This window comes from Amblyomma mixtum, chromosome 2, assembly GCF_055824585.1.
Source record: "Amblyomma mixtum isolate Tamu chromosome 2, ASM5582458v1, whole genome shotgun sequence".
In the NCBI taxonomy this organism is placed as follows: domain Eukaryota; kingdom Metazoa; phylum Arthropoda; class Arachnida; order Ixodida; family Ixodidae; genus Amblyomma; species Amblyomma mixtum.
This window is the reverse complement of record NC_143013.1, coordinates 307,348,060-307,361,937: the sequence shown is the minus strand read 5'-3', so window position 1 is coordinate 307,361,937 and position 13,878 is coordinate 307,348,060. Positions and strand designations below refer to the sequence as shown.

Below are 13,878 nucleotides of genomic sequence, written 5' to 3'. Positions count from 1 at the left end.
AGCTCGAAATTCAGCACAGGCCGAGGAAGTAGCCATTGCGCTTGCCGTCTCGGACTTGAATTCGAAGGTAATCGTGACAGATTCGCGTCGAGCCTGTCAACACTACCTGGCTGGCGAGATTTCACCTTTAGCCCAAACACATAGTTTGGACTCCAGGCCATCAGGGCATTAGAGGTAATGAGGCTGCGGACGCGGCTTCCCGAGCGCTTACCTACCGGGCACCTCATCTAAGCTCTTCCGGCTCGGAGATTGTGCAACCGCTTCTGCGGTTCAGAGAAATTCTAGACTACTATTGCGAACGCCATCGGCTTTTCCCGGTCCCGGCTAAGGGCCTAAGTAAAGCTGATGAGCGAACTCTGAGGCGCTTGCAGACCAACACTCTGTTGTGTCCTGCAATAGTGAAACATTTCGACCCCAAAATTGATGGGCGCTGCCCTCACTGTGGGGAAGTATCCGATACCTTCCACATGGTTTGGGCTTGTCAAAAGAATCCTTCCCTTCCCCCCAATCCTTCCCCTTCCCGAGAGGCATGGGAGGCAGCCCTGCTCAACTGCTCGGGGCTGGAGTCTCAAAGGGCTCTAGTCCAACGGGCGCGAGTAGCGGCTTTGTCCAGCGGGGTCCCGGACTAAGGACTCCACCTATGTAAAGGGCCATTTTTGGTCTGCAAACTCTCCTTTTGCTTATTAAAAAGTTTTCACCACCACCACCACCAAGGGCGCCTTTTGCGTGTCGCCTCCATACATGCCTCCATAGAAGCGCGGTCGCCGCGGTCGGGTTCGAACCCGGGTACTCCGGCTGAGTATAGATGAGCGCCTTAACCACCGCGGCGGGTGAAATCATTCGGCATTGCAGAATTTCGCGCTATGCTACTAAATCGGCTTGCAATATTTCTAGTACTTTCTAGGATGCCTGGTTTATATAGCTTTTCCCCCGCTAGAGAGAAAGTGTGCGTAAGCGTGTGTGTGGGAATAACTATTTAAACGTACTGCCAGTGAGAATTCGCACTTCTTTCGCAAGAAGCAATCGTTTCGCAAGAAGCAATCACAGCAGTACGCTCTAACGTGACCAGTACATCAGCTTATTTGCTTGAGAACTTTGAATTTACGACTAACATACGCTGCCCTCATGCTATCCATAAAGGGCTTTAGGTTGCAGGAATGGCAACCAGCCTCACGCGTGCTGTGGCGGTGCCACGTCACCTCGAATATAACGAACCTAAGTGAACCACCTCGGATATAACTAGAGGTTGGACTTTTCGTTATTTTTAGAAAATTAGGAGGCCTTTTTTTGGTGTTTATTTCAATACACAAGTTTAGGTTTTTATAAATGAAAATTGTTTTGGACGAATGAATTACTGAATTGCTCCTCGATTGAATATGGCGATTCTGCGAGGTAAAAAGTCACCTAGAGTCTATATTGATGCTGTCTGCACGAAGTTTGTTTACCAGTAATTATAACGCACAAATCATCGTACTTTGGAGCTGTGCTTGTAGAAGAAATTGCTATTGTTACTAAAAAAGTAACGGAAGTGAAATGAGATAACCAGCAGACGAAAACACAAATTGAACTTTACTTCTAAGAACCCGGTTGACATGTTATCGTTAAAAGTTTTTGCGCTGGGTTGAGCTAGAGGGCGGGACATCGTGTGGTCTGCATATTGATAGCAGCTATGGAACTGCCGCTCGGTCGTAGTGGTAGCCAGAACATACTTTTTCGTGATTCTATGCGCAGTTTCATGTCAGTGTCCTACATTCAGTTCATAAACCTTCTTAACCAACTAACTGCTCTAAGTGGATGATGATAGTGAACAAACAGTGCTTGGCTAGCAGGCTGCGAAGTGATGATGCTTCCCAGCCTGCACGGTTGTGTAAGCAAGCAGAACAACGCATCAAGTCACACAACTACGCTGCTTATCCAGAACCACCCTCGACTCTCCTACCCAATTTTCAACTTTGCCTGAATGTAACTCGTATTCAACTGCCAGCTATAACTTGCATGCCAAGAATACGAACCTTTTTCGGTTAAAACTGAACTTCAAAAATTGAATTCGAACTACTTGTATCAGTTTTTTTTTTCAGCTTAAACTGAAAAGCCCAACACCTAGGTGTAACAAACTTATGTCAACCTCGGATATAACAAACGTTTGGCTGCCAGTGCATTCAAACAATCCACTGAAGAGAGCCCGAGAACTTTTTCATTAAAAAGTTTTGTTGCTTTTTGTTTATTTTTTATTTGCCACAAGACACACAAGGCATCCCTTCAACCAAGTAGAAAGTTCTCGAGGGGTAGTGTACCTGGCTCACGAGCCAAGGGGCAGCGGTCCAAGTATCAGCTTGACCATTTTTCTTTTCACAGGCGCAACGTAACGGTGGTTGAGTGACATCACAATCCTGTAGGCCACTGTTATACCATGTAATTGTTGTGGGGTGTTTGAATCTTCCGCTGAACAGGACTGGGTCTTCCGCTGAACGGGATCTATAATGCTATCATGCTGATATCCTTGCCCTTTATTGTTATAAATCATATTTATTACAGCTGCTCCTGTACGTTCTTTGATCACTGGTGACAGTGATCAAAGGGCCTCCCATTTATTCATAGCTGAGAAATGCTAGCTTTAGGCATTTTAGTCATGAAAAATATTCAGTTGGCTATAAAAAGTACTAATGCTCATGCATGTGCATGTGAAATAGAGGGCACATGCATGTGAAATAACTGACATGTCTTACAAGGCATGGCAACGCTGCTTTTGCACGCCTTCTCACTTTGTCATCGCAAACACCGTTACTCGAGCACTCCTACAGTGCTCTAAAGGGCATTCATGGTGGTAGCAGGTGCTACCAGCTGTTACCACAGGCCACCACATATACAGGCATTCAATTGTGCCTTGCTTTGAAACTGAGATGTAGCAACAGTTCAGAACCAGCATGTGTATTTTATGAGAAGATACATGCACACCCTTCTTGCTCACGGCCACCACTTCCATTTATTACACCTTGCCTTAGCAGGAGTTGCCGCACATACCCAATTGAAGAAACGAAAAATACACACACAAAAAAAGAATGACAGTGTTTTTGAAAATTTCAACAACACACAATTTGAGCAGCACACATGCCTTGAGGTGGTGCCAGTGATGCTGCAGAGGTGGTCGTAACAATGAAAAGAATAAAGAAAGCACAGTCTGCCGTTAGGTGTGCACAATTTGTGGCAGCATTGTTGGCCTGCACAATTCACAGGGCTAAAAAGAGGGCATTTGTTCTCTCCTTTTCGTCCTCAGTCCAGCAGGCGTGGTAGAGCACGGCAACCACACTGCTTGTTGGGCTTGTCTGCTTCCAGTGTGTGCTTCCACTTCATGTCGTCACCAGAGAAACAGCACGCACTACTCAAAAGAACAGCCCTCGGCCCATGCGTCGTCCCATGCCCTGCACAGGGGAGAGCAAGATGAAAGCGTCAGCCTTGGCTGCTGTGCAAACCATTTCAAAGCTCCAGATTAAACATAAGGTGGCGATGGGTGCAGTTCTGCCATAAATGGCAACATGGCTGGCGTAAGGGCGGAGATAATTATGAGTATGAGGACTGCATTACGCCTATATACACCTACTGCCTATCACGGCGATCACAGTCCTGAAGTGCAATAGAAAGGGCACCCTAGCTTATGATAAAACACTGCGAAATCCACAGGCCTTGAGATGTGCAATTTTTTAAACAAGTAAACAAGTTCCACTGAAAATCACCAGTTTGGTCCTGGGTTTTGCCACCAAATGTTTAAACCCGAGTGAGATCATACCACAAAAGAATTCAACTGAGTAATCTTGCCACTCATTTACCCTTTTATCATATGTGGTGGCTGGCTTTCCACGTTCTTTCAGTGTCCTCAGCACAGGCTACACGTTGGCTTTGTTATGTTGCACTAGCCATTTGGAAACAGTGTCCCTCCTTCAGTTTTCAGTCACAACGTTCTGACAACCAGCCTGCAATTATGACCTTTACTTTCAAGGCCCACGGACGCACCTGTCGGTCATAGAGCAGGTTGAACTTGTTGACAAACTGGTTGATGGTGTTGCAGCCCTTGGTCAGGGTGCCCAGGTAGGTCATGAGGGCCACATCGTTGCACTGGTTGTAGAACTGTCCCTGGAAGCTGGGTGTGTGCAGCACGGGCAGCCGGTGGCACAGGCTGAAGGCGTCCCGCAGAACCTCGTGGTTGGCTGGCAGGCTCCCGGCAGACACCGCCTTCACGTACTCCAGCACAAGCCGTACCCGGCTGTGCAGCATCTTGATGGCACTGTGCTGAGCCTGCGCATGCATACACAAACACGGAGACCTCTTCCGTCATTCCATACAGTGGATGCTCACTCAGCTACCATAGGAGCTGGGTGATGCATAAAATGGTTTAGGGAAATCCACCAAGGTGGAGTCAGACTGAAACAAGGACTCATAAGCATATAGCTGTAAAGATTTCTTTATCTCTGATCTGCAATTGCAGCACCTTTCCCTCTAAGTAAATGAAAGAAACACTAAAACTCTGCCAATGCTTGCTCTTATACCATGTTATCCGGTAACCTCTATGCATGCCTGTTAATGCTAGCTTCTCCACGTAAGTGTTCTCGTTATGCACTCGGAGCTAACAGAGGCATACAACCTCCTTGCATTCTTCCCGATAGCATTCTGTTAGCATGGTTTTGTCATGCCACCACTTTCAGAATGACATGTCTGCAGTATGAAATTTTACATGTAGCATGAAATTTTAACTGTTTCCCAGAACCAATGCCAATAATAGCTGAGGGAACCAGAAATGTATCATGACAAATAAACTGAGGCGACCGGTAAACCGTAACAAAAGAGATTCAACATCCCATGACAAACACTTGTCAGCTAAGGTGCCGCCATTTTCTTTCCTCATTTTGAATGGCACAAGTATGCTCCACAAACAGGCTTCTGATTCAACCACCATTTCACGAATTAGATACCCTGCTCATGACAACATGAGGTGCACCAACAGTTTTCAAATGAACAAACGACAATGTAAAAAATAAGCTATAATGTTACAACAGTTTGAATCTGTTGTGCACTGTGCCCAAGAGACGGTGCAACATTATCAAGGGGAACCTCCTTGTGGCGAGAGGCAGTACCTGGAGGTGCTGGGCGACCAGGGAGCTCTCGCCAGATTCGCCAGCTGCTGACATGCGTGCCATGTGGTCGAGGCCGATGCGCTCAGCCTCCTCGGTGGCCAGCGTGTAAGGAAGCTCCACAAACAGCATGGTGGCCTGCCCATCGACCAGGTCAATCACTGACTCATACATGGCCACAGGGAGCTGGCTGTGGCGCGCCTGTGGGTTGAGCTTCAGCAGCACAGGGCTCTCATTGATGCAGCAAATCTGCCGGTGGACCTTGATGTCTGACTCAGTCGGGGCGTCCCCTGTGGTGTACCAGCCCAGGAAATCCAGGTCGCTGAACACCTGCATCATAAGGCACGGAAAGTTATACTCAAGCAGCACACTTTTAATGTGTTAAAAAAAAATTAAAATGGCTCGATCATTTCAAATTCTATGGGCTTGCACACGGGGTTTATTCAGAGAGCAGCTCCTCCCTCATCAAGTGTGGGCAACCCTGTCAAGAAGAGAAAAACATCCTCACGCAACCCTCAGTGTTCACGACACCATATGAAGTGACAGTACAATTACATAGGCTCCAGGTTCTTAAAGGGACACTGAGGAGAAATTGAAGTTGGCTTGTCTCGATAGAATACCAGCTCCTGATTACAAAAACGTCGCTCATACTGACAACAAAGCTCTTGTAACATAGAAAAGAGCAAGAACCAAAATACAGGTATCGCCGCCACAGGCCAAACTCGCAAGTACAAGCGCGATGACGTCATAGGACAAAACAGTGTTGCTAGAACCAATGGTTCTAACAACACTAGAACACGAGAAGCCACGAATCACTGAGGCACAGCCAATTCATGCGCAAATCTCCTTGACGTCGCCAGATGGCGCCACATACCCGGCAGCTACGCGCGCTCCTGCAGCATCGGGACCAATCAGCGCCTGATTACCGGCGGTAGGCGGGCTCCCGGTATTCCGCTAACAGTAACAAGGTACGCAAAGGTGTCTATTTGCTAGAACTTAGTTGGCTTCGAGAACGGGATCCATCGTAACGCTGGCAAAACGCCGGTGCAAACGTAAACGAAGCGACGGTAGCGACGGCCGCAATAGCCGATAGATGCCTTCAACGTGCGGCCGGCGGTAGCTTTCTTTTCGGCTGCTGCCATGCCGCACTGTTGGCCGCAGAAATCACAGAGTCTGCGTTACGTCGTGTGCACGTCATGTTTCACGTCACTTAGTCCTGTGTCGTCATAAGAGAATCCCAAGTTTGAATCAGAGCGGCGGGAAAAACTTTTTCAACTTCGAATCCAAATTTCTTAGAAATAAATGCGTCTTTCGCTGTCGGCCAAGTGGCAACAAAGCCATGAAATGCCGAACTATCGGATTTTGCTGTAAAAAACATATTAATAGAGCTCTCCTCACTGTCCCTTTAATGGTTCTGAATGGCTTTTGACGAACAGGGGTTGTCATACAATGTTTTATAATTTACAACGTAGATGGCAGTAGCCATTATATTATCAGCGCTTTTACTGAATAAGAATTTTCACACTAGACGGCAGCAGGCATTCCTTGTGTGCCAAGGTCAGCTATTTGCATGAAATTTTCTCGCACTTCCGTGCGACGTCCAAGTGCGCTAGATCACTATCTGTCAAATGATGATAGCACAAGTGATGAGCATATCGGCTTTCATTCATTCTTCATATTTCATTCTTCATATTTCATTCTTCAAGCAAAAAAGAAAGTGACGACAGCAAGTCCAAAGATGAAGAAATTAGGGATGAGAAGGCACAGATTCCTGTGAATGGAGTTGCATAGAGCTCAAAAGGAACAAAGTATTTTAAAAGAATTCTGTACGCTATTACTAGTTAAACAAACCTTTTGAAAGAAACTTTAAGAGTGAATTGGCGAGTACATAATACTAGTACACAAAACAATTATTCTTTGCCATAAAACTTTTCCAGAGATATTTTTGTGTTTTAAACGTGTTATTGGAGCATTTAAAGTCATCAAAAAAATAAGCCATTACGGTACCGTTAATCTTTTATTTTTAAATTAACAAGCTTGCTAAGCTTGAACAGGAAAGGCAGGTCAGCCCCTCTACAAATATATGAGATCAGCTCTGATCCTGCAGAACAGTGCCCTGTTCTTTTATAAGTATGAGCAAATTCGTGCCTGTAGTGCACATGAAGCAGTGCCATCATTCTAGAATATATTTCACGAGACTTAAATCAGTTGCACCCAAGCTGACAGGAGTTGAAACAGATGCAGTGGGTCAGAAAAGCTCTTGCAATTCAAGTAAAGGAATTTCATTGCCCTTGATTTCCTGTTATAGTTTGGCAGCCTTCAACTCAGTTGAGAGTGCGATAACATGGCATGACGAAGAGAGAGTTTTCTTTCGGACCTCCTAGAGCGCAGTGCCGTGTCACATTCAATGACAGATCGACTCTGCAAAACAGACAAGTCGCGAGATTTAAAGAAAATGTTGTGCACAGCGAGCTCTTTACACCACAGCAACATTGCTTTCGCAACTAGCTACTGAAGCTCGACAGCAGTACCTGCTTGAATTGCTGCTCCTTGACATTGTAGTAGTCGTTGTCAATCACAATGTTTCCCTCGATGGTGTTGAACAGAAGTTCGAAAGAGTTCATGACTTCAATGTTGCGGCCTTTCTGCTTGCCGATCAGGGCACCAATCACCTGTTGCGGCTTGCCCTCCTGGGCCCGTATTCTCGTCCAGTGTTCGGATATGTTCATAATCACTAGCGGATGAAGCGAGATGCACACACTACCAGTGGTGCCCGATGCTGCCATCACGTTTGCCGGGGCTTCGTCCACCTCCATGGCTGCTGACGGCCTTGTTTAAGCAGTCCCGCACAGCTGGAAGCCTAACCTGGTCTATTTAGACACTGACTTCACAAACTCGTCACGCCCAGCGCTAAAGCTTCGTTCAATGAAGGCATCAGCAACACCACATTGATCGTCTTTTCGGCTGATGGCTTTTAACGCTTACCATCACGGCTCACTATAGATAATGAATAGACTTAGTGGGCCGATCGGCACGCTACCGCCAACGCCACGGTTGAAGATAGTTCAGAGGGCGCTGCGAGCAAATAAAAGAAAAAGAGCCTGCAGTGCTTGTTGTGATTCGCTTGCCGGCTTTAAGTAAGCGCTTTCATTTTATGCGTAAATATAAAAGCATAACCTCCACTAACGATCATCTTTGTCATGCTGCTTAGACCAAAGCTTTTTCTCCTACAGTGCGCTGCTTTTACTCTCAACAGCTGTCTGCTCGCGAACACGCCAGGTTTGCTCCATGTTTGCTGGTCGCGTCTCCATGCGGAATATCTTCAACAGCAAGGATGCACTGTTTAAAGTAAGACTTCCGAGCCAGAAAATTTCAAATTTAGGAAACATGTTTTATTATTTTAACACACAGTTACAGAGGTGGATGGCGTTGCTGTAAGGCAGCTGTTATGCTGAGGTAGCTTCCTGTTAGAAAAAAATTTCACCATTGTTCGCTCGCAGCGTCCCCACAAAAACTTTCAACACTCAGCGAATCACTTCAGCGCTTATTTGAGTCTTTAGCATGCCTCGCTAAAGATTAACACACTGCATCATGGTTGGCGGTTAAAATTTTGTTTATGCCAAGGTTGTGTATTTATAATACTATAATATAGAGTCAAAGGTATCAACCATTTTTGCTTATAAAATAAAAAACAACGATTATGTTAAAAATTAGGGTATTTATTTGTTTAAATTAACTACTATTATTGATAACAACTTATTTACATTTTAAAGAACAAATTTGTACAAAATTGGCGCATCTTTACAGTCAAACAAGCACTATGGGTAAAAGTGGTTGAAAGTTAAAACATTTTATAGTAAACTCACTTATATGCACAAATAAAAACGAATCCGTTACCTACATTCTGAAGGAAATTTTTCTTCGTAACAATTGTTGGGAGTTGAACCTCTATTTCTAATGGAGTAACAGAACCGAAAACATCTTCGGCTGGTCGTCTGGAACCGCCGTGTTGATGCTCCGGGATTAGTCGGTGTCATGCCGTTTGGAGAAAAGCATATATTCAAAAGGCTACGGGTGGCAGCGGAGATCAGCCAGCTGGAAGAAGATACTGCATCGGCTCCAACTGCAAAGGCTACGTGATTCGGCGTAACAAGCCGGCATGGCTAATGCAATGGGTATCGAATTGGACGATGACATTGTTGTGGATGAAGAGGCCCTAAATGCTTTTATAAACTTTCCGCCTGAAGTTCAGGCTGCTATCGAACAAGTGAGTTCACTGGCCAGATATATATCGTGAAAATACAAACCGTCGATGAGTTCTTGATGGCGAGTTGCTTCCCGACAGGCGCCGGTCAGATACTTAGGTGCAGACCGAAACTGCGTCAAAAATGTTTCGGTGTCAACTATCTGACAGTAAAGGCGAGCGAAAGACGAGTTCGTTTACGCGTTAAGGGATGCGTATGGTAAATGAATGGAGTAAACCTGATTAATAGGACCTGTACTCACGAAACATGCTTGGTTACAATGCTTCGTAGAGGCGCAGTAAATGACGTGTGCCTCGAAAAATCAGTTACCATGAACCAGTTGAATCTAATATACATAATGAGGACGTGCACGACTGAATCTAACTGAAAACGCATGAGTTAAAATTATTCAAGAATTGCCCTGTTTTGTGCAGCACGATACATACTGCGACACCCTGAAAGTGCTGCTACCTGTGCTACGGGTTTAACTTTTTGTCCATTGCATTACGTTGCACAACGCTGAATGTTTATTTTTACTACTTCATTCTCACTGCGCAGGTGTTTCCCAGCACAGATCCGCTGGACAGCCCTAACTTTAATCCCGTGGACTACATCAACACCCTCTTTCCAACGGAACAGTCGCTTTCCAACGTTGATGAGGTTATAGCACGAATGAAGACAAAGATTAGGCAAGTGTTGTTTTCTTGCCTCCCTTACCGCCATGCAAAATGGCCCTGTAAGCATAAAAAGCGCCTGTGGTAGCATGTTGAAGAAAGCTTGTGGAGTATAGCGTATAGCCTCGTGTGTGTACAACTGACAGACACTGTGAAGAGACTCGTATGATGTTGGTTCACAGGGGAATATCCAAGGTGGAGTCGATTTGTAATAAGGGAGTAATTACTCATTAGCATCCACCCATGCGCAGCCATGCGGCTGCAAAAGAAAGCTGTACAGTTTTCACAGAAACTTCATGGTTAAAGAAAAATTTTTCCAGGTCCAGGGTTCAAACTCGAAACCGCCGACTGTGCTCGCTCTACCAACTGAGCTAACCAGGATGACTCGAAGGTGGTAGAGCAAGAGCGAATTGATCAACAACTTGAAGTTGGAGCAGTGTTGGTCGAGTGTTTTGGGGAACCCTCCAAGGAGTAGCAGATTTTTAATAAGGGAGCAATTATTTGTTAGCATCCACCCAAGCACAGCTATATGGTTACAAAAGAAAGCTATACAGCTTTCTCAGAAACCCAAGTGTGCACTTGGGTGGATACTAATGAGTAATTGCTCCTTTGTTAGACTGCTATAAGCGGTCTTCCGAGTCCATTTAGAAAGGCCACTTTCTTTAATACCTTTTTTAAAGCAGTATAGTCCATCGAAAATATAGCGTTTGCTCTTGAAACCAAGTAGCATAACTCGAGCTTCATATTTGACCATGGAGTCTGTTTTAGCTCCCCTGAGGTACTCATGTGCTTGTTGAGTACTCCACACATCCTCATGTTGCCAACGGATGCTGGCTCTTTGAAGATTCATTACATGCAGGTTTCATAACATTTGGGGAAAGTGAACACTAAAATTCACACTAACATATAATACTATAGCTTGTCCAATAAACTTTATGCCATGTTTTTATATCCCATTACACGAAGCAGGGCACTTAGTTATTTGCTTTGTTCACTTCAAGCTTTGGTAGTGTTTCGTCGCTTTGTGCAAGCCCGCATCCAGCTACAAACCTGTGAGTTTGGTTACCGTGGTGAAAATTCAGCTTTGAGCTTGGTGACAATCTGCTATGTAGCAACTGTATAAGCATGGTGCATAGCCTTGCTCCGCGACATCGATGTTAAAAAAGACACAGTGAAAAGGCACCTGGGCAAGAGCGCCTGTTGATCTTTTGTATTTTCTGCACACGTTAGCCTCACATGAATCTTGGCCATGAGTGCTACCCTGCACTTGTGGAGGTAGTGCATGACATATGCACTCGACTTGTAATGTTCATCTGACTAAGGTCAGAGTGACAAGCTGTTTTATGTGAATAGCTGTATGTGCTGTGTGTCTTAAGCCTTTTTTTCAGGTCCTTTGATGGATGCATGTTGCTATCTTATTGCTGTTTTGATGCAGAGTGTGCCCTCAACATCAATTTGGCTGTTCATTTGTTTTGGTGTGTGGGGTATTTTCAGAAACCTTTTCTTATAAGCTTCATTATCAGCTGTTAAAGGGGTCACGTGATCTGGTCATGTGATGGCAAGGTCTTCTGTTTTATGTGCCACCTGTGGCTTTCTGTGCAGGCGCTTGGATGAGCAGATCCGGACAGTGGTCCGTGGCCAGAGCAACGTTGGCTCAGATGGGAGGGCGTCCCTCGAAGAAGCACAGCGCTCCATTCATCAGCTGTTCCTCATCATACGTGACATCAAAGAAAAAGCCGAAAAGTCTGAGCATATGGTATGTCCAATGGCATCAAGGTAGTCAGCCTGACACAGATGATGAGTGCGAATTAAGCTGAGCGTCATGTGGTGAGCGTGTTATAGAAGATCTGGCTTTTGAGGGACATCTGGTGACAGCAACTATTGCCACCAAACTACTGAACTTGTCACCACTTCTATTGCGAAGGCCCAAGGGCTGCCACTACAATTCCATGTGATAAAGCCACGCTTGCTTATGACTTCAGAAAGGGAACTTTTATGCACTAGAGCTGCAAGGCTCTGGTGTGATTATTGGTTATTTATCTTCTTCATATTCTTTTTGTATTGGAATTTAAAAGCTGCTGTTCAGCAAGTTTTTGTGCATCTTACTTGACAAGCAGTGGCATTGGCTATGTGTGTACTTTGTGCTTTCAGTGCAGAAAGCCGGGAGAAAAAAAAGAAAAGGTCAGAAATGACTGTGCTTCTAGCAGAATACCTACTGCCTGTTTTCTTTTTGTTAGTTTGTTTTACAAATAGCTCCTGCTAATATAATGAAAGATGTCATACTGCAGCTGTTCTTCTGCCCCTCCAGCGAGAACTCAAACTGCCTAAAAGTTTCTTGATTGCTGTTGAGCTCCATAAAAAGCACATTTCTTGTTTCACGGTTGTATGCACAACACGTTTCAGTGAACGGAGGAATGAAATAACGGGGAATGTGTGCAGGTAAAAGAGATCACACGGGACATCAAGCAGCTGGACAATGCAAAGCGGCACCTGACAGCTTCCATTACCACGCTGAACCACCTGCACATGCTGGTTGAAGGAGTTGATGGCCTCAAGTATGTTCCATCAACATTGTTTCATCGACTTGTAATTCCGTCAACATATAAATTTCTTCAGCATGACTTTAACAATGGCAGAAACGGAAATAGGTTCACGGTGGAGGCCACCGAACTTTCATGGAAAACCTAGAAGCAATTCACATGCAAAGTAAATCAGTACTGGTGGTCATACACGCACGCACACATGCAGTCTCTCGCTCTCTTTACATTTGCTGCCTGTGTAGCAGCCTGCATTAAGGTGTGCACCGATGTTCTTACCTCCCCCTGTACAGGAAGCTCAGCCGCAAGCGTCAGTACGGAGAGGTGGCCAATCTCCTCCAAGGTGTGGTCAACGTGCTGGACCACTTCCAGCCATACATGGCCATTCCACAGATCCGAAAACTGGCTGATGAGTAAGCATAGGCATCGTATTTCTTTTGCATTCTAGTGGTGGCTACCATTAGCTTGCTCTTCAATTTTTTTTTCCTTGCAAATATATTACGCAGTTGCTTTGATTACTTAAAACAACTTTGTAGCAATGAGGTTATTGCAGGAAAAGATGGCATTTTCATGAATCTGTTCTCAGTCTGAAATTGTTACAAATTAAGTTGTAGTCATATTTCATGACTTAATTTTCACAACTTTTGTTTTTCTTGTGAGCAAGAGCTTTGTGTACTCATTGTTCCTTTTTTCTCCGAGCAGTTTAAAAGTAACGTTTTATTTGGCTTTGAAGTAATATATGAAACTGGCTGAATGACAGAGCTCAATCACACTTATTGAGAGTTAATTACAAAGCCTTTAATTTTGCTTTGGTCTCAAAGCTATTGCCGAAGACTTCATGATTTATTTATTTATTTATTTATTTCGAATACCCTCAGGGCCCGGGTCGGGCGTTACAGAGGGGAGTGGAATACTCAACATAATTAAGATAAAAGCACAGGCACATTATATATATATATATATATATATATATATATATATATACATATATATACACATATATATAGGGGTGTCAAAAACAGTGCAAAAATAGTAAGGAACACCAGAAGGTAACAATAAACATCCAAGAATTCAATACAAGTACTACAAGTAAGGAACACCAATATATAACTGTAGAACACAATACAAGTAGTAATACGGGGGTAAAAAATAAATAAACAGTGCGTAACGATTAATCAGGAACACCAAAATGAGCTTTTAAGGCATTTTTGAACAATGTAACATCAGTAATAGACACAAGATCTTCGGGAAGGTGGTTCCACTCTGTTATTGAGCGCGGGAGAAATGAATTATGAAAGGT

At 44.5% G+C, this 13,878-nt stretch overlaps 2 protein-coding genes across 3 annotated transcripts in view; one reads left to right on the top strand and one right to left on the bottom strand.

Annotated features, from left to right (window-relative positions):
- Positions 1-2,957: 2,957 nt before the first annotated feature.
- On the bottom strand, positions 2,958-8,126 carry CSN6 (COP9 signalosome subunit 6). The gene is made up of 4 exons (XM_089574799.1): positions 7,655-8,126; positions 5,127-5,453; positions 4,009-4,290; positions 2,958-3,419 (listed from the first exon to the last, which is right to left on the bottom strand). The coding sequence occupies exons 1-4, from the start codon at positions 7,937-7,939 to the stop codon at positions 3,381-3,383; spliced, it is 933 nt and encodes a 310-aa protein (XP_089430925.1). The 5' UTR covers positions 7,940-8,126; the 3' UTR covers positions 2,958-3,380.
- Positions 8,127-9,054: 928 nt separating this feature from the next.
- Positions 9,055-13,878, top strand: part of Vps53 (vacuolar protein sorting 53) — a 30,827-nt gene continuing 26,003 nt past the window's right edge. Inside the window, exons 1-5 of one of the 2 annotated variants that reach the window (XM_089574784.1) lie at positions 9,055-9,390; positions 9,926-10,056; positions 11,644-11,797; positions 12,481-12,596; positions 12,872-12,991. In XM_089574784.1, coding sequence (XP_089430910.1) covers positions 9,283-9,390; positions 9,926-10,056; positions 11,644-11,797; positions 12,481-12,596; positions 12,872-12,991 — 629 coding nt within the window. In that variant the 5' untranslated portion in view covers positions 9,055-9,282. The remainder of the gene's footprint in view (positions 9,391-9,925; positions 10,057-11,643; positions 11,798-12,480; positions 12,597-12,871; positions 12,992-13,878) is intronic. The other variant, XM_089574785.1, reaches the window with a different exon arrangement.